Source organism: Apodemus sylvaticus, chromosome 8, assembly GCF_947179515.1.
Source record: "Apodemus sylvaticus chromosome 8, mApoSyl1.1, whole genome shotgun sequence".
Taxonomy (NCBI): Eukaryota; Metazoa; Chordata; class Mammalia; order Rodentia; family Muridae; genus Apodemus; species Apodemus sylvaticus.
Window position 1 is genome coordinate 106,857,885 of NC_067479.1, and position 21,377 is coordinate 106,879,261.

A 21,377-nucleotide genomic window follows, 5' to 3' on the forward strand; every position below is an offset into this window, starting at 1 on the left:
AACTCTTGCCTGGTTACAGGAGATGGCCAGTTCAGGGTCTGTATCCCCCATTGCCAGGAGTCTTAGCTAAGGTCACCCTTGTAGATTCCTGGGAGTTCCCATTGCATTAGGTTTCTAGCTCGTCCCTGAGATGCCCTTCTCCCAATTCCAGTGGTTTCTCCCAGTGCTTTCTCCCTCTATCCAACTGAAACCTGTTCCTTCTGGTTCCTGTCCCCATCCCCCCAGCCCTCCCACAGGGAAATTCACACTTCACCCCTTGAGCCCTTCTTGTTACTTAGCCTTTCTAGGTCTGTGGACTGTAGCAGGATTGTCTTTTACTTTACAGCTAGCATCAAAAGTGAGTACATACATGCTTTTCTTTCTGGTTCTGGGTACCTCACTCAGGATGATTTTTTTTTCTAGTTCCATCCATTTGTCTGCAAATTTCATTATGTCATCATTTTTAACAGCTGAGTAATATTTCTTTCTCAACCCATTTATCATTTATATATAGGAAAGCTACTTTTTTTTTTCCAGCTACCTTGCTGAAGGTGTGTATCAGCTGTAGGAGTTCCCTGGTAGAATTTTTAGGGGCACTTATATATGTCATATCATATCATATCATACATGTGATATGTATGATATATTATATATACTGTCATATCAATTGCAAATAGTGACACTTTGACTTCTTGCTTTCCGACTTGTATCCTTTTAGTTGTCTTTTTTGCTCTGCCAAAACTCCCTGTATTGACTAGATACGGAGAGAGTTGACAGCCTTGTCTTGTTCCTGATTTTAGTGCTCCTATTATTTTCTAATGTAGTGTCTCGATCTCTTTTCTTCATAGCTAAACCCTAGTCTTCCATGCTGTCTTCTTGTTTATTTCCTTTTGCGTATCCACAGTAAAACTATGAGGTCCTTAGCATAGATCTACACCACTGTTTCTTCCACACCAGCAGTGCACAGTAAACACTCTTTGAATGGCTGAACCAGATGTGCTTAACACTTCTCTGTTCCTTGAACATGCCTTTACAATAGAAAAGGATTTTTGCTGGGGTGTGGCTATGTCATGTGTAATCCTGGCATTTGGAGGGTAGAAATTCAAGGCCAGCCTGTAATACTCAAGCTCCCCAGGCAAACACTAAAAGAGGGGAGGGGCCTTGGTTTGAAAAGGCCCCTAACGACGCCTCCTTGTTCCTTAGGGAACCACATGGTTGTGATTTCATGTGAGGAGGTAGATCCGTTTGTGGCAGTATTCTAGATCAATCAGAAAGCCAAAAGCAGGCGTCACAGAGTATATGCTAGGGGAGCTGCTATCCTCTTTGGGGAGAAAACTCAGCAGAGCCTGCCCTACACAGAGAGACTCCGTGGAGCTAAGGCATGCATGGTAGCACGTAGCACTTCACTTCCGGCAGAATACCAGTGACATATGATCCCACGTGTACTTTCCTGTCCATAGGGCGTGTTTCAGCATAGCTGCTTGTTAACTTACTTAAAATATCTGTAACACGCCTTCTTCAATTGTAAAAATGTCTGCTGCACCTCAGAATTATGGCAAATCAAAATTATTTAGACTTCAAAAATGTCGGTGCTTTTCAAAGGAGCCAGAAGAGGAAGCTCATGTGGCTATACATTAGCAGTCAGCCACGTGTCATTTTGACTAAATGAAGTCGAAGTCACGTGTGACCTCACATTCCTAAACTGCATGTAAGAGCCACACTGCCACCTGTCACTTAGTGTAAGGCAGGCTGACGAGTGTGTGTGGCATCAGTATGTACTGCTGCTTCTGTGCCATTAGGTAGGCCACAAGAAGCTGCATCCTTGGTCAAGGAAGTAGAATCAAAGGAACAGGATGAAGTACATCATCAGTTTACAGAGTCAGCCAGGGAGGTGGGGTAGCAGATCTCATTTCTACAAATCTGCTATGGTTTCCAGACTAAAGGCTTAAGAATGAAGAAAAGCAAGATAACCTACTTGAGTCTTTAGTGACCATGTGGCATCTAGGGGAGAGGAATGTCTTCCTGTGCTGCCAATTAAATAGGGCGGAACTATGTGTCTCGGCATTTGCTGAGAGGTGGACGGTGGGGGGGGGGTGGTGGTGGCAGTGGTTCTATGGGGTACCGAAGGGCACACGTCTTTCTTGAGACCGTGGGATGTAGGCTGGTTTGGGAAGAACTGCTTTGATTTTGTGCCAGGATTTAAGCACTAGCAAGGACAGAGGTCTTTAGTAATGTACTAGAAGTAGCTCAGCTGTAAGGAGCAGTAAACGGGGAAGTAAGTGGTTTCTGTTTCCTTGAGCTAAAACAATGTCTGCTTGTGGATGGTGCTTGACTCAGATGGACCAACCTTGTATCTGGCAGCCATCCTGGAGGTTATGACTTTAATAATGTTAAGCTAAGCTCTGATGTGTGACAAGACAAGCTGTCTAATAACACCTGGTGACGTGTTAGTGAACGCCTGAGTGTTGTCACCGTGCTCTCCGACAGCTTTCCTAAGTTGGACTAAAGAGAAAGTTTTGCCATGTGAAAAACACTGCTTTATAAATTCTAATATACCCAGCGCTGTGAAACAACTTGTGTGTGTGTGTGCTTATAGATAGACTCCTTGTTGGGATTATAGCAGTGTAAATCTAATCATTTACTATGGGCTTCCTGGATTCAAAGTACAGTACCCACTGATGGTCTTAGATTTGCCCAGTGAGGCTGGCATAGCTGGCCTTCTCGTATTCCCTCCGCTCCGCAGACGGCCTCATTACCATCCCCTCACGATGGTTGTGCCTTTCCTGCCCACTGACAGCAGAACCTCACATCTCCCCGTCACCTCTGCATGTGTGCTTATCTACATAGAACAGAGCCGAAAGGCTGGAAATAGGATGGTTTGGGCACTGCTGTGATTTATCTTAGTTTTGTTAATGTAAACACCAGCTTGCTGCTGTGAGTATATGCCTCTGAGTACGCCAAGCCATGATTTAGAAATGAGCCTTTCTCCTAATGCCCTTTCCATGTTTTGAGCTGTGCATTTTGCTGATTTCAGTTCCTGCCAGGCCACGCCCCTGGTTTCTTTTATGTATCCTCTGAAAGTATTTTAAACAGATGCACTGCGCCAAGTGATTTTTCAGCCTAAGAAGAATCGATTACAATGGGAAAAACACTGAGATGTATTTACTGCTTGTTCTTTGCTGTCTTACATAATTTATAATGGGTTTCACTCAACTACCTGAGTATTGGCTGGGGAGTTCTGAGCCCACTCAAACAGGCGTTCGTAGGCGTGTCCGTCATAACAGCCGAGTGCCGAGTTTAAACAATGGTCCGTGCAGTCGAAAGCATCGGTTAACAAGATGGCATCCTTCCTGAGAGAGGAAACAAATTGTGAGCATTTCACCTTGCTCTTAGGAATCTAATCAACCCACAGGAAGTAATTAGAAGTTGAATCATTATTGACTATTTAAATAATTCACCTTTTTATTAGGGTTTTATTTTAAATCAGGTATCTATCTGATAAAGAATCAAAGAGTTCTTTAAGGCTTGTTATTTAAAAACCAGGGCTTGCCTGGTGGCCATAACGTCTAAGGTCCAATTCTCAACACTGGAAAAAAATAAATAAATGAAATAAATATCCTATCTCCCTGTGTGCTGGTTAGTTTTTATCAACTTGATACTAATTTGAGTCACTTGGGAAGAGGGAGCCCCAATTGAGGAAACGCCCCCATCAGATTGGCTGGCAGACATGTCTGTGAAACATTTTCTTGATTAATGGTTCGTGTGGGAGAGTCCAGCCCCCTGTGGAAGGTCCCACCTCTGGGCAGGTACAGAAAGGGCAGTCGGACAATCCACGGGGAGCACACCAGTACCCAGCATCCCTCTACGGTGTCTCTTTCTCAGTCTCTGCCTCCAGATCCTGCCTTGATGATGGACTGCAGCCAAGAGCCAAATCAACCCTTTCCTCCCCAAATTTGATTTGGCCGTGTTTTTTATTGCAACAGAAAGCAACTGGAACACCCAGCAACTGTATTCCAGTTTTCTTCTCCCCAGAGACGTTGTTAGTCTTTTAGCTGATAGTTACACAAACATCTCCATATATGAATGTATGCATGTATGTATGTACCTATGTATGTATGTGACTATGTATGTATGTATGTATGTATGTATGTATGTATGTATCTATCTATCTATCTATCTATCTATCTATCTATCTATCTACCTATCTACCTACCTATCTGTGTATGTAAGTAAGTTGCTAACAACTTCTTGATGCTTCAGTTTTAGCTGTTATCCATTGACTATTATAAAAGCAAAGGTTTCCTTTTTGGGGAGTAAATCTTACCATTTACCATTTGGGGACAGAATCTTACCGTGCAGTCCAGGCTGTCCTAGAACTCTGTGCAGCCCATGCTGGCAAGTAATCCCCTCAACGCCCTCCCCTTCTCCCTCCCTCCAAAGCCTGGCGGCTGGGATTGCAGATACATTCCACACACTTGGCTCTATCGAGCAGCTTTCTCTTCACACCCATCTCCTCAGCCATATGCTTTCTCCCCTTGGCCTTCCTGTCTCCTAATATAGTTGTGATCTTGACAAGATTAATTAATATTCAGTATTGACATTATGATGACTGTATGACATCAAAACATTTGAAGTGGCTAACATAATATACCGAATTATATTTGTAGGTTTTAATTTTTTATTTTGTTCTGGGATATGGTCTTGTTTAAGGTTGGTCTGAACTTTCACTTTTTTGTTTTTTTAAAGACAGGGTCTTACTGCAGTTCTGGCTGGTCTAGAACTCACGTAGCTCTGGCTGGCCTTGAACTCACATAGCTCTGGCTGGTCTAGAACTCATGCAGCTCTGGCTGGCCTTGAACTGTACACTCCGTGTGAAAAGTCAGCAGCCCTTCCACACATGTGACTCTTAGGCATCAAACTCACATCGTCAGCCAGGGGAGTGAACTCATGTCAGTCTGGGCTTCAGGGACCTTTGTCCGTCAAGCCTTCTCGCTGGCTTTTGATCCTGTTTTGACAATTACCAATGAGCCTCCTGTTTCGGCAAGAGCCAATGAACTGTATACTTCTTGTTTAATATCCCTTATGACCCTTGTGGTCTCATGTCACTCTGCAGTCAGCAGAAAGTCTATGGACCATTGTATTTTTCCTCCTAAAATATATTAAGTAGTTTTTCTTCCTCACCATGCTGGTTTAGGCCAGCCCACTCCTTGTTTTCAGTGGTTTTCTGCCACCACCTATGTGATCACGTGTGTCTGGAAAGGCCAGCTACACCGTTGTCCCGAGAGCTCAGTTAAGCTGAGCCACAGCCTCACAGCCCTGCTCCACTGCTCTGTCTCAGTGACTCACTTGCCTTGTGGTTATTTCACAGTCTCTTCTGTCTTCAAGTCTACAGCACCCACCTCCCCGTTCCTTACCAGAGTGACTGCATCTGATCGAGTGGAAGTCATAAGGGCTTCCCACAGCTTCCCACCCCTGAGCATGCTACACCGAGCCCCTCTTAGTACCAGTTATCTCTGCTCTCGTGCTTCGAGTCTACCCATTCCGTGGTCTGCCAGATGCTTTGAGCCCTTGCCTACTGGAGAACAATACTCCAGACAATACTTTTCCTTCCTGTGTAGTATCAGAACCCCTCAGGGTCACTCCAGCAGTGTAGACACTTGCTGTCATCTCTCTTAAGACAAGCTTTGGGGTGGCTGGAGACATGGCTCAGTAGTTAGTAGCATTGGCTGCTCTGGGGTTAGCTGACGGCACTTAGATGTGGTTCCCGACTGTCTGTAACTCCTCAGCCATTGCACACGTGTGGTGCGCTTACATATGTGGAGTCACACGTGTGGTGCGCTTACATATGTGGAGTCACACGTGTGGTGCGCTTACATATGTGGAGTCACACGTGTGGTGCGCTTACATATGTGGAGTCACACGTGTGGTGCGCTTACATATGTGGAGTCACATGTGTGGTGCGCTTACATATGCGGAGTCATACTCATAAAATTAAAAACTGAAGTTCAAGCCAGGTGTGGCTAGTTAGCGCCTCGCTTTCACCTAAAATCAGACACTTGGGGATCACAGGGAGAAGCCCTTAATCTAAAAGGCGGAGAGCCAGATAATCAAGAACAAGACACCTTGAAGGAAACAAACGAACCTGCAGGGAAAGGAAACCTTAAAAATAGAAAATAAACATTTTTAAAAAATCTCCAAAATCTTCAAAGAGCTAAGAAGGTCAAGCAAGACACTACAGATATGAAACACAATAAAAAATGCCAGTAACATCCAGAAAGTAGAGAAGGGATTCTGAAATTAAAAAAAAAAGATAATATAAATGAAATAAAATGAAATTTAACAATAAACAAACATGGCTTTGCTCCCTCCTTCCCTTATCCACGCCAGATCATGGCTCCTCTTTTACCTGGATTCAGGAGTATTTTGTTTGCTTCTGTCAGTCCGGCTCATTCTGGCGAGGACTGGTTTAATGCCAGTTTTCACCTCCAGCCCTTCACTGTTAGTCCCCTGCTGTCTTTGGAGGGTCCTGACACTTCTCATTCGCTCATTCCTTGATGACATCATCTCTCACAGCTTTAAGTATGAGCCCCATACCACTGATTTCCAAATACATCCATCCAGTGTCATCTGCACTAGTTTTCTAACAGGCTTTTCCAGTGCCCTGAATACCTAACAGACTCCTGATTTTGTCTAGCTTATCTAAACCTGGCCCTGCTGTAGCCTTCCCCTTTACGATAAATGGCTTGACTTCCTTTTTGTATCCTGTGCCATATCTAAGAGTCAGCAAACCCTCTCCTGTTTTCAGAGCATGTCCAAATATTGTCCACTCCCACCGCATCAGCCGGCGGTCCCTGATCACCTCTCACCTGGATTACTGTCCGAGCTTCCAGACCTGTCTCCTTGCTGCTATTTATTAGTTATTCATAATGATTAATTAGGGGCTGCAGGTTAAACCTATGCCATATGCACCTGAACACGTAAGTGGTCTACCTTTAGAACTGCACTCCCAGCCCCTGCATTATGTTAGTCAATATATATGTGTATGAAGCAGGAAGATGGCTCAGTTGAGAAAATGCTTGAGGATCTGAGTTTGATTCCCAGAACTTACATAGGGGGTGGGGGCAGGCTAGGCGTCGTGTTGAGCATTTGTAAGTTCACGCAGATGGAGACAGGTAGATCACTAGGCCTCACTGCCCCGTCCATCTAGCCTGCTTGTGGGTTCCAGGACATGTACACCCACATATATACATACAAAACAGAACAGACCCCTATATTACAAAAGCGTGCATATGCTCCTACACATGTGTGTCGCCCCCAGGCATGAATATACACATGTTGGGTTGTTGTGGGTTATAGTAAGTGTCCTGTGCTCTAAACCTTCCCTTTCTCACAGGGTGAAAGCCCGGATCTGTAGTTTTCAGTTATTTACCCGTTCTCTCCCTTTGTCTCACTCTCCCCTCAGCTGTGCTTCCCATCTCTGTGGCCTCATTTCTGGCCTCTAGGTAGACACACCAAGCACTATAGTGTCCTGCCTTTGTGATTTCTACATTGTGCTCAGCTTGGCTGATGCTTTTTCCTGGTAGCCATTTGATTCCTAGAAATCCCTTTCCTGTATTCTCAGGCCTTTCCTCCAATCACCCCACTGGCCAGGCCTTCTTTGGCCTGTTTCCATGCTTGAAGGTCTGGAGCGGGAGCTCACAGGTAGAGTACTTGCCTACCATGTTCAAGGCCATGGGTTTGATCCCCAGCACCACACAAAAACTAGAGCAAAAGCATTTGGAGCCTCGGTGAGCCCTCTGCTCCCTCACAACACTTGCCTACCTGCTTCCCTGAATATTTTCCTTCCCGTGTGTGTGTGTGTGTGTGTGTGTGTGTGTGTGTGTGTGTGTTGGGGTTGGGGGCAGCTTTCTCCTGCTTGTAGGCACTGTGGGACTTTTCAACCTGAAACTCTGTATCTTTCTTTTGAGGTAAATTTTCTTGAATTATTTTATAGATGTTTTGCCATCTTTTGGGTTTCTTTGTCTTTTTGTCCCTTGATGTGTCTTTCACAAGATGGACTGTGAATTTGAGTTTTCTTTAAGAAATTTCTTTAAGAAATGTTTTTTATTGATTGGTCTTCTCTTAAAAAAATCATTATCTTTCAACTCAATTCTTTGTAGAGTTAGAAAGTTAGAAAGGGCAATTTTCAAATTCATTTGGAAGAGCAAAAACTCCAGGATAGTGAAAACTATTCTCAACAATAAAAGAACTTCAGGGGGAATCACCATCCCTGACCTCAAGCTGTACTACAGAACAATCGTGATAAAAACTGCATGGTATTGGTACCGTGACAGACAGGTATATCAATGGAATAGAATTGAAGGCCCAGAAATAAACCTATATACCGATGTTCACTTGATCTTTGACAAAGGAGCTAAAACCATTCAGTGGAAAAAATCCAGCCTTTTCAACAAATGGTGCTGGATCAACTGGCAGTCAACATGTAGAAGAATTCAAATTGATCCATTCTTATCTCCCTGTACAAAGCTCAAGTCCAAGTGGATCAAGTACCTCCACATAAAACCAGACACACCTAGTCTAATAGAAGACAAAGTGGAGAAAAGACTCAACACATGGGCACAGGGAAAAAGTTCCTGAACAGTACATGAATAGCTTATGCTTTAAGATCAAGAATTGACAAATGGGACCTCATAAAATATACATAAAACTTACAAAGTTTCTGTAAGGCAAGGGGCACTGTCAATAGACAAAATGGCAACCAACCAATTGAGAAAAGATCTTTACCCACCCTACATCAGACAGAGGGCTAGTAACCAATATATACAAAGAACTCAAGAAGACTCCAGAGAACCAAATAACCCTATTAAAAATCAAGAACAGAGCTAAACAGAGAATTCTCAACTGAGGAAACTCAAATGGCCAAGAAGTACCTAAAGAAATGTTCAGCATCCTTAGTTATCAGGGAAATGCAAACCAAAATGATCCTGAGATTCCGCCTCACACCAGTCAGAATGGCTAAGATAAAAAACTCAGGTGACAGCAGATGCTGGCAAGGATGTAGAGAAAGTGGAATCCCACTGCTGGTGGGATTGAAAGCTGGTACAACCACTCTGGAAATCAGTTTGGCGGTTCCTTGAAAATTGGACATATACTATATATAGTATACTACATATACTATACCACTGCTATACCACTCCTGGGCATATACCCAGAAGATGTTCCAACATGTAATAAGGACTCATGCTCCACTATGTTCATAGCAGCCATATTTATAATAGCTAGAAGCTGGAAATAATCCAGATGTCCCTCAACAGAGGAATGGATAAAGAAAATGTGGTACATTTCCACAATGGAATACTACTCAGCTCTTAAAAACAATGACTTCATGAAATTCTTAGGTAAATGAATGGAACTTGAAAATATCATCCTGAGTGAGGTAACCCAGCCACAAAATACCACACATGGTGTGCACTCACTAATAAATGGATATTAGCCCCAAAGGTCAGAATACCCAAGATACAATTCACTGACCATATGAGTTGCAAGAAGGAAGAACAAAGTGTAAATGCTTCAGTGCTTCTTAGAAGGGGGAATGAAATACTCACAGGAGGAAATATGGAGACAAAGTGTGGAGCAGAGACTGAAGGAAAGGCCATCCAGAGACTGCCCCATCTGGGGATCTGTCCCATATACAATCACCAAACCTGGCTGCTATTGAAGATTGCTGGGAAGTGCTTGCTGAAGAGATCCTGATATAGCTGTCTCCTGAAAGGCTCTGCCAGAGCCTGACAAATACAGAGGCGAATGCTCGAAGCCAAACCATTGGACTGAGTGCAGGGTCCCTGATGGAGGAGTTGGAGAAGAGACTGAAGGAGTTGAGGGGGTTTGCAGTCTCATGAGGGGAGCAACAGTGTCGGGGACTGGATCACCTATCAAATACTACACATGGAAGGACGCATGGCTCCGGCTGCATATGCGGCAGAGGATGGCCTTGTTGGACATCAGTGGGAGGAGTGGCCCTTGGGCCTGAGGGGGTTCAATAACTCGGCCTAGGGGAATGCCAGGGCTGGAAGCCAGGAGTGGGCAGATGGGTAGGAGAGCTCCCTCACAGAGGCAGGGGGAGGGGATGGGATGGGGGTTTCTGAAGGGGAGACCTGGAAAGGGGATAACATTTGTAATGTAAATAAAGGAAATATTTACATAAAAGGGGGAAAAGAGAGAAAAAATTATTGTTTCTTTTTTGTCTCTGACTTTCTCTAGGATTGCCACAACTCTACCTTGAGCACAGGATTTAGCTCCATTCCCCTTCCTGGTGCCCCTTTTATCCTTGGATTGTACATTTTGTGTTTTTACTTGCTCAGCTTGCTTTTATAAATTATAAATCTTTGTAAGAGTGAATACTAATAACCACAAAACAGAGTAAATACTAGGCTGCTTTGAAGCTTCCTCTGCCAACACCATTGGTCAAAAACTTCAATTTAGCCTCAGGCAGACTTCTCAGATAAGGGCTAAAACCAGCCACATATTGCCAAAATATCAAAAGGACAATCTCCAAGCCACTTTAATTCTCCTCTGAAGTCTCCTGAGCCAGGCCACAGTTCAAGTCACCCTCAGCACCATACCAATGGGAACCTTCTTGTTCCCATTGGTATGACCCATTAAGCCAAAATTAAAGCATTCCACTACTTTTCTAATCCAAACTTACTTACTTCTTTCTTTCTTTCTTTCTTTCTTTCTTTCTTTCTTTCTTTCTTTCTTTCTTTCTTTCTTTCTTTCTTTGGTTTTTTGAGACACGGTTTCTCTGTATAGCTATGGCTATCTTGGAACTCACTCTGTAGACCAGGCTGGCCTCGAACTCAGAAATCCATCTGCTTCTGCCTCCCAAGTGCTGGGATTAAAGGCGTGCGCCACCACTGCCCGGCCATAATCCAAAGTTCTAAGATCCACATTCCTCCAAACAACAGCATAGTTAGGTATATCATAGCAAAGCCCCAGTCCCTGGTACCAACTTCTGTCTTAGGGTTTCTATTGCTGTGAAGAGACACTATGACCAAGGCAACTCTTATAAAGGAAAACATTTAATTGGGGCTGGGTTACAGTTCAGAGGTTTCGTTCATCATCATCACGGTGGGAATCGTGGTTGTGGGCAGACAGACGTGGTGCTAGAATTCTGAATCTTGGCAGGCAGCAGGAAGAGACTGAGCCACTGAGCCTGGGCTTGGGCTTCTAAGACCTTAAAGCCTGCTCCCACAGAGGCACACCTCCTCCAACAAAGCCACACCTCCTCAATAAGGTCACACCTTCTAATAGAGCCACTCCCTGGGGACCAAGCAGTGCACGGCAGTCTGTGGGGACCGTTCCTATGTAACCCACCACAAAAGGCTAAGGGGGGAGTCAGTTGGTAGAGTGCCTGCCCTGCATGTACAGAGCCCCGGGTTCAAACCGCAGTGCTGAATAAAAACTAGGAGCTTTGGCCAATGCTGGTCATTCCAGTTCCAGGAAGATGGAGGCAGGATGGTCAGAGGTTCAAGACTATCCTTGGTTGTATAGCAAGTTGAAAGCCAGTCTGGGCTATAGGACACACACTGTCTCAAAACAAATACATATTTCATGTTTTTACTGGCGTTTCAGAAAGGTTCCAAAAATAAATGTGTCTGTTCAGTCTGCCACCTCTGCTCATCCGTCCTTAGTGGAGGCGCTTAGCAGGACTCAGCGTGCTGAAGCAGAGCTGCGCCACTTCACTCGCTCTCACTGGAAGCTGGTTTTGGTGTCTCCAGTATACTGTCCTGCCCTTGCTTTGTCATCCCCGAAACCTGAGGGAGATGATGGTGAATGCAGACCTGTGATAAGTGAGGAAGTCTGTTCCCTGCATGATTCCCCTGCAGTAAGACCGGCTACTCAGGAGCCATAATGTTAAGTACATCAATTTGTGGTTTCCAGGCATATGTCGGCAGCCTCTGTCATTGGAGCCACAACAAGCACTTAGAAAAGCAGAGTGCAGGTTAACACAGACACACACACACACACACACACACACACACAGACACACACACATACACATACCACAGACTACACACAGACACACACAGACACACCACACAGAGATACAGACATAGACACCCCCCCACAGAGACATAAACACACACCTCACAGAGATACAGACACACACACACACACACACACACACACACACATACACACACTGTACAGAAATACAGACACAGACACATACAGACACACACACACACAGACACACATACCACAGACTACACACAGACACAGACACACACACACACATACACATACCACAGACTACACACAGACACAGAGTCACAGACACACACAGACACAAACACCACACAGAGATACAGACATAGACACCCCCCCACAGAGACATAAACACACACCTCACAGAGATACAGACACAGACACAGACACACACACACACACACACACACTGTACAGAAATACAGATACAGACACATACAGACACACACACACACACACAGACACACACAGACACAGAGTCACACACACACACATACCACAGACTACACACAGACACAGAGTCACACACACACACATACCACAGACTACACACAGACACAGAGTCACAGACACACATAGACACAAACACCACACAGAGATACAGACATAGACACCCCTCCACAGAGACATAAACACACACCTCACAGAGATACAGACACAGACACACACACACACACACAGACACAGACACACACAACACATACACATACCACAGACTACACACAGACACAGTCACAGACACACAGACACAGACACAAACACCACACAGAGATACAGACATAGACACCCCCCCACAGAGACATAAACACACACCTCACAGAAATACAGACACAGACACACACACACACACAGACACAGACACACACAACACATACACATACCACAGACTAAACACAGACACAGAGTCACAGACACACAGACATAGACAAACACCACACAGAGATACAGACATAGACACCCCCCCACAGAGACATAAACACACACCTCATAGAGACACAGACACAGACACACACACATACATACACACACTGCACAGAAATACAGACACAGACACACACACACACACACACACACACACACACGCCCTGCATCATGCTTGTGTGCTTGTGAGGTGTTAAGGATCTTATGTGTGTGATCATCACTAGCCAGGACCAGGTGACTTTTTTCTTGTGTTTTTAAAATGTTAATCATTTCAGAAAGTTAGAAAGTTAGGTCAATCTGAACTTGAACTGTGTAGTACTAATTACACCCTCAATGTCCCCCTACTGGATCCAGCGCTTTAGGGTAAGTCTAGTCCCTGGTATAATTGTATTAGGTATGCTTTTGACTGTTTTGTTTGTATTATTACTTATTTACTTTGCTGGGAATGCCATGGTATGCAGTTGGAGGTCAGAGGATGACTACAGATGCTGGTGCTAGCCTTCTGTCATGTGGAATCAAACTCAGATGGCTGTGTTTGGTTGGGAGCCTGCGAGCCATCTCTCTGGCTCCATATTTGATGGTTTAATCGAACAAACACTTATTAGGCACTAACTATCAGCCAGGTGCTGACATGTAGCCACAGGGCTTGTTAGTACTGCATTTTAGAAATAAAAAAAACTTGGTTGATTTTTTAACCTCTTATGAAAATCTTTACAAATCTAATTTTTTTTTTTTTTTTTTTTTTTTTTTTTTTTTTTTTTTTTACTGATAATGAGAGCTATTGGGAGTTTTGGGGGAAATGACAATTCCCTCCATACAAAATAAGCATCTTTTTTTGTTCCTAGAAAGGTTTCAAAACATGTTGTATTTTCAAGTTAACTTTTTTTTTTATATTATACTGACACTAGTAAATAATAGTGTTTAATACCTGTTTCTTTCAGTAGTCTTGTCAGGTCAGACTTTGTATATAAAAAAATAGCAGAATGAATACTGCTTGTATTCACGGCTCTAAATTTTACAGGATCAGCTCTACCTTTAAAAGTATTGATTACTGCTTTATAAATCAGTATATAAATTACTAAGTCTAAAAAATTATCTTGAAGCTAAGGGAGTATCAAAACACAATAATTAGACTTGGTCTGAATTTACACAAAGCACATTCAACAGCGACACGGATATGCATAACATGTACTTAATGCTGAACACACAGATGACGGTGCGTCGTCAGTGGTCAGAGAGCTCTGAGTGCTGTTCCTAATTCCCCTGCCTAGTCAGCCATGCTGCATAAGTTCACTCACAGAAGCCTGAACTTCTTCCTCAGCAGAACAAGGAGATTAAGCCAATTCAAAGGCTATACGGATTAAATGAGATGATGCGTAGAAAAGTACACAAACCTCACTAAATGCTGGTTATTATTAAAATTAGCATTGGCATGCTCATATGTAGTTGATTTGATTTTATTCCCACTCCTTAGACATTGCCTTCTTGCCAGTGTTCAAGAGTTCAAGTGAAGGACTAATTTATTATTTCTTTTTTAGGGGCAGTTTCAAGCCAGGGTTTCTCTGTATAACCCTGGCTATCCTTGAACTCACTCTGTATACCAGGTTAGCTACAAACTCATAGACATCTGCCTGCCTCTGCCTCTTGAGTGCTGGAATTAAACGTATGCACCACCATTGCCTGGCCCTAGTTTATTATCTTAAGCACGTTAATTTCTAATTTTTCTCCCAATTCCTCTAAAGTTTCTCTCATTAAGTCCTAATGCTTTCTTTTGGTATAATTGTGCTAAGTGCCAGCTTGTCCAGACCCCAAGTTTGCAAGGTTTCACTTAGGGCGAGAACTGGCCCTCGCAGCAGGGTCTACCACGGTTTCAGGGACTGCTCACTCACCGGATCAAGGGAAGCAGCTCTAAGAAGGCTGTTCTTGCCATGTCCACCTGGGCCCCAGACAGGAAGCCGTCATGCAGGAAGTCCCCTGTGTCAGTCAGAATACCGTGTAAGGCATAGAGGTGACAGAGGCGTTGGAGCACACGCTGAATCTCTGGCTCGTTATCTAATTTCTCCACAGCTTCCTTGAAATTCTTCACAGTGATGAAGTAGCAGTGAGCCTATGAAGACACAAAGATGCACTGGCCACTGACGCTCATTCCCAGCTCCACAGATCATTCTGGAAGCTTGACAAGATGTCTGGAGTACGTGTATCTCCTGGAGGACTGGTGGTTACTTTTTGTCTTGTTCATTCCAGGTGTGACTGGTGGTGTGAATTTGTGTAATCGCGCGCATGTGTGTGTGTGTGTGTGCATGTGTATGTGTGTGTGTGTGTGTGTGTGTGTGAGCTTTGGGGGGACTAGGTGAAGTGTGAAACTTGGTCTTTGGATTCCTCATTTTGCTTGAGATGACTTCAGGAGCATTAGAAAGTAGAATACATGAGCATTGGAGGCTAGCCTGGGGTTCTTGTCCATTCCAGGTATGTCTGGTGGTGTGAATATGTATAATCATATGTGAGTGTATGTTTGTGTGTGTGTGTGTGTGAGTGTGTGTGTGTGAGCTTTGGGGGGACTGGGTGAAGTGTGAAACTTGGCCTTTGGATTCCTCATTTTGCTTGAGACGACTTCAGGAGCATTAGAAAACAGAATACATGAGCATTGGAGGTTAGCCTGGGGTTCTTGTTCATTCCAGGTATGATTGGTGGTGCGAATATGTATAATCACATGTGAGTGTGTATGTGTGTGTGTGTGAGAGTGTGTGTGTGAGCTTTGGGGGGACTGGGTGAAGTGTGAAACTTGGCCTTTGGATTCCTCATTTTGCTTGAGACGACTTCAGGAGCATTAGAAAACAGAATACATGGGCATTGGAGGTTAGCCTGGGGTTCTTGTTCATTCCAGGTATGACTGGTGGTGTGAATATGTATAATCACATGTGAGTGTTATGTGTGTGTGTGTGTGTGAGCTTTGGGGGACTGGGTGGAGTGTGAAATTTGGCCTTTGGATTTCTCATTTTGCTTGAGACGGCTTCAGGAGCATTAGAAAACAGAAAGAATACATGAGCGTTGGAGGCTAGCCTGGGGTACTTGAAGGGCAGCAGCCTCACTTTTCCCAAGAAAACAGCTACTTACTGTTTTCCATGTTAAGATAGTATGTGCATGCACGTGTGCACTATGGGGCGTGGTTTGAGGTGTGTGTGAAAGGTATCCTAGCTAAACACAAGCCCCTGGATGTACACAGTGCCATTCGCTAGGCCGTGGGAGAGGCCCTGTCTCTGTTGGCTCTTAACCACTTAGTACAGTGTGCTTCAGTGACCAAGTGACCACTGCCACAAAACCTTGGCTCTTTGGACTTCCTTCCTGGGGTTCTCTCTCCACTCAACCCAGCATCTAGAGGATGCTAACCCTGCCCCAGTGGGCGGCCTTCAGGACCCCTGTCATTGTTAGACTGTTTGAATGTGGGGCTGTTATCTGTGAGTTCTCCCAAAGGTTGAGAGGAGTCCTTAATAGCAGGCCTCTCCCTGGAAGCTCCGAGAACACACTCGGGCCTTTGTGGCACAGGAAAGGATGGTGCCTGGGCTTGGCTATTTTACTCCTCCGTGTCGTGCTCTCCACTTCAGAAAGGATTCTGTTCGCTTTCGTTGTGCTAACTGAGAGCGCACTGGCAAGGAGAGGCGGTGTGTTTCAGGTCAGAGTAGAGGTTTAGAAGGCAGATAAATGAACATTGGTCAGGTGTGGCTCCTTTTCTGGGCTCTGAGGAGAGTGCACAGTCCTGGCTAAGCCTCTGGTTGGTGGCAGTCTGTGCACAGAGGGCAGTAGAGTGGCCCAGACACTAAGGATGGCAGCAGAGTTCCTGGCAGCCCTGGTGTGTGCAGTTGAACGCTGAGCCACCAGGTGGCGTTCCTGCTCAGCCTGCCTGACGGCCTGGCCTGCGTGCCTCTGTGGGTTCTTTTCAGGACTTCTGTTCTGAGAGTTTCCCAGGCCCAGGCCTTGAGATTAGGAATGAATGCCTCAGTCTTCAGTTGGTGACTGCCATCCTAGCTGTCCCATCTTAGGAGGCATTCTTACTTCTATCCCACCTCGTGACGACTTTGAGTCCTGTATCCTACACCACAATATTTCCGTATCTTCCCGGTTCTCCCCACAGCCTGCACCAAGCTCATGATGAGCTCACAGCCATCCCCTCAGGATGGACCGGACTGCCTCTGCTTCCCTCTGATCAGCTTCCAGACCTTTCCTCGCACCCTCCCCCACCTGCAGCTCCCCGCTCCCTGCACCATGTATGGCTCTTCTAGAAAGGAGCTCTGGTCACTCCTCCCAAACTGGTCAGCCTCCCTGCTAGGGAAAGAGGTAGCCATCTTGCCTTGCTTCAGAAGGCCTCTGGCCTCCCAACCGCCTCCTCCTCTCCCTGCTCTGCCGGCTTCACTTTAGCTCAGTTCTCCTCTGGCATCCCTTCAGGAAGATCTGCGCTGTCTCCCAGCATATGGAGGTGCTTGGCTTTTTCTTCCTGTTCTGATACCTTTGGTTCTCTTTGCTGGAACCCCCCCCCCCCCCCCCAAGCCTCTGCCGCACTCAGACAGCAGACTACTGCGTGAAGTCTCAGCCCGTCGTTCACCCCTTTCTTCAGGAAAGTCCTCTGGACTCTGCAGGGAGTGTAGCCAGCAGCCCTTTCCTCCCCTGTTCTGGGACCTCCTTTGTGATAGGAGTTTCTACACTTCGTGCCTACACTGCTGTTTGTAGGCAGTGTCTTCACCATTTTGTATTCAGGCCCAGCACAGAGTGCACGCTCAAATCTTTGCCGATAGCGAAGTGTGCACAAACACAAAAGATAATGGAATTGAATCAGACGTCCCAGGATTGCCTGTGGGGCTGAGGGGAGACTTGACCTGCTTTTCTCTCTGGGAGGAGCTATTTGAATGACCTGAAGCAAACCCAGTAGCAGCGCCTCATTACCTCTTCCTAAGAGCTGCCAGCAGGATGCTTTGGAAATAAGTTCTTTAATTAAAATTCCCTGGGCTACATACAGCCTTGGGAGTGAGAGGAGAGCAGTCCCTGTGAGGTGGGGTGAGGAAGAATGTGAACTAGAGTTTTCTTAGCACAGTGTCCTGCCAAGGAGAGGGAACACACCCCACAGGGTCACCTGACAGGAAGCTCACCTTAGCAGCCTGAAGGTGTCTGACAGCAGTCTGGTTCCAGGCGTCATGCTGGTCAAGCCCGGACCTCATGAGGGTCTGTGTATGGTGCGCTGCATCTCTTATGAGCCTAGAGACCAAAGAAAAGAGAGAACTGAAGGGCTGCTGGGGTCTCTCAAGAGTAGAAATGCTCTCACTCACCTGTCTGAGAGCTAACGGCTTCATAAGTGTCTCTTTAAGGGCAGGTATTCCCAATTTACAGTGGGAAAACTGAGTCCCAGAGAGGTTCATTAACTTGTTCGGGATCACACAGCTAATAAAGAACAGGGTTTCCGCCGGGCGGTGGTGACGCACGCCTGTAATCCCAGCACTCTGGGAGGCAGAGGCAAGCGGATTTCTGAGTTCGAGGCCAGCCTGGTCTACAGAGTGAGCTCCAGGACAGCCAGGGCTACACAGAGAAACCCTGTCTCGAAAAAACCAAATCCAAAACAAAAGAACTGGGTTTCCTTTTCACTTTTGAGACTGTGTATTGCTGTACAGCTCAGAGTGACCTAGAACTTTGCACCCTCTTGCTTTAGCCTCCTGAGGATTTTTTTTTTTCCTTTAGGATTTCAGGCCATTCTGTTGGTTAGCTCCTACTGCCCGATGAGGAGAATTTTTTTTTCTTCAAAGGGCAATTCTGTTAGAAGTCCTACTTAGGTCCTGAACTACAAAACTAGAAAACCACCCTCTGCCCCGTGAACTGCTAACCTCGTCATTTGCCATTCTATTAACCTCCACCCTATTTTCTGTTCCCTGCGTGCCCACCTGACCCTTTGGAATCTGGTTGTTAAGCAAACAAACTGTTTATTAAGCAACGCTTACTTGGCTCCGTCAGGGGAGTGACAGTCGGCACACTGAGTTCCAGGCCAGGGGCACAGAGCAGCGTCTTCAGCCCTTCCCCAACCTTCCCAGCTACCTTAGCTCTGTGTGTCCTGCGTGTTTATCAGGCTAGTCCCTGGTAGATCCCCACTTCTCAGCACAGGGCCTGGCACATCGTAAGCATTAAAAGGTATTGTACAAGGAATAAGCACAATATCTCAAGTTGCCCGTGATCCTAAAGTAGCTGGCACCCTCCCCGGGGCATAGGTTGGAATGTTAGCTTTCTTGGTGAATGTTGGAAATGTTTTCTCCAGTTGTGGCGTCTGGTCTGGGGCAGACTTCAGGAAGTTCCCTTCTAGGCAGTTGAATCTCTTCAGTGATGGCGGTTGTGATTGTGTGTTTCCTTTCCTGGTGTCTGGACACTCAGTCACGTCTGACATATAGTCGGTATTGATGACACTTGTTAATGACAGAATGTTTTTTTTTTAAACAGAATTCATGTTCTGGGTTGGAGAGATGGCTCAGCAATTAAGAGCACTGGCTGCTCTTCCTGAGGACCCAAGTTCAGGTCCTAGGATCTGCAGGGCGGTTCATGATGTTCTGTAATGCTAGTTCCAGGAGACCCAGTACCAACTCTGACATCCATGGTGCTGTGTGTTCATGGTGCATGCAGATATGCATGCAGACAAATACTCATACACAAACAATTAAAACATGAAAATTCATGTTTTAAGCCAGGCATGGTAATACATGCCTTTAATCCCAGCTCTAAGGACGCAGAGACAGGCAGATCTCTGTGACTTTGAGGACAGCAGAGTCTACACGGTGAGCTCCACAGCAACAAAGACTATATATTCTTAAGATTTACAGATTTTCACGTATTTGCGCTTCTGTGAGTTTATGCATAACATGTGACTATAGGCACCCACGGAAGCCAGCAGAGGGTGCCGGGTCCCCTGGAACTGGTGTTACATTGTAGCCAGTTGTAAACTAGCCCGGAGTCCTCTGTAAGAACAATAACTGCTTTTAATGGTTTAGCCATCCCTCTAGCTGCAGGTCGATCATGTTCCTTGGACTCTACTAGACCCTGAATATAACCTGGTTTTTCTATTCTGAGGTATAATCACATCTTTGAAAATTACTTCTAATGTTTGTTTATTTATTTATTTAATGTGTGTGTGTGTGTGTGTGTTGTGGGGTACATGTACTTGCATAGAGTCAAAGGGGGTGTCAGCAATCTCCCTCTCTCACTCTCTGCTGTATTCCCTTGACACAGGGTTTCTTGGTGTCCATGGCATAAGGCTGGAAACCACAACCCCTTTACAAATACTCCTAACTATGCCTGGATGTTTTACATGGCTGCTGTGGAAATTAACTTGCCTCTGAAATGTGCTTTTAGATTGTGGGATAGTTCAGACTTAAAGCATCACTCACTTTACTTGTTTTGACTTGCAGATCATTTCATTTACAGTGATTTGTGTGTGAGTGCATTTGTTATATTGGAAATCACCATAGGAACCTAAAGGTTTAAGAAATTCCTGTCACTAACCAGAGGGAACCAGAATAAAGAAATAATGGAGGTACATGCCTGAGGGTGAGGTGTCCCTTCTTCTATTCCTACAGAGACAGGAGCTAAGAGGTCTGCAGAGGCTGGGCGTGGCAGTGATTTGTAGACTACTGCCCTGGTGTCCACCCAGCTGGCCCGAGAGGTCCCAGTGTGGGAAGGAGGCTACCCCTGCTGGGATGCTGACTTCTTGGGACTGGCTTACCTGGCAGACACATACGCCCAGGCTGTGGTATAGACATCTGGGCGGAGGAAGTCAGCTGCTGTCTGGGCTGGGCACCTGGCTGGCTTTGGTGTGACAAGATACATGACCGACTGAGGGAGAGGCTTCCGTGGTATGGAGCCTGGGGACACTTGAGTCTGCAGGTAGTTCTTCATCAGAAACCTGGGGTGAGTGGGGGGGAAGTAGAGACAGATGAGACAGCGTGAGACTCCGTGGGGCCCCCACTCCAGCTGCCCTCACTCCCAGGGGCATGCATTTTATGCTGTGCTCCAGTGGGGAGATCCGGGAGGCCTCAGCCCAGCCTCTTCCTGATGGCCACTCTTCATCCCAGCCCTGGGGCCACATTCTTCTGTAGGACCTTCGCTGAGATGTCCCCAAAGCGCTAGTCTCTGTAACAGATGATAGGGGCTGCAGAACTGGTCCAGGCTCCCTTGGATCTTAGATACACACCCTTGTGATGCTTGTGCAAAAAGAAGCTTCAGCATCAGGATCCTCTGCCTTGGGATGTAGGTGACCTTTTCAAACAGTCAATATATGAAGGAACACTGACACGAGGAAGATGGGTAGCAGCTCCAGGCTGCTGCTGGGTGAGACAGCTGTGCTCAGACAACTCCGGGCTCCCATTGGCTCCTCTGAGACCACTGGGATGCCTAGAATTGTCTGTGTC

At 45.7% G+C, this 21,377-nt stretch overlaps 1 protein-coding gene across 1 annotated transcript in view; it reads right to left on the reverse strand.

Moving 5' to 3' along the window:
• Nucleotides 1-21,377, reverse strand: part of Acox2 (acyl-CoA oxidase 2) — a 34,549-nt gene that overhangs the window by 1,528 nt on the left and 11,644 nt on the right. The window contains exons 11-14 of the mRNA XM_052190245.1: nt 20,693-20,872; nt 18,087-18,192; nt 14,838-15,055; nt 3,197-3,329 (exon numbers count right to left, since the gene is read on the reverse strand). Coding sequence (XP_052046205.1) covers nt 3,197-3,329; nt 14,838-15,055; nt 18,087-18,192; nt 20,693-20,872 — 637 coding nt within the window. The remainder of the gene's footprint in view (nt 1-3,196; nt 3,330-14,837; nt 15,056-18,086; nt 18,193-20,692; nt 20,873-21,377) is intronic.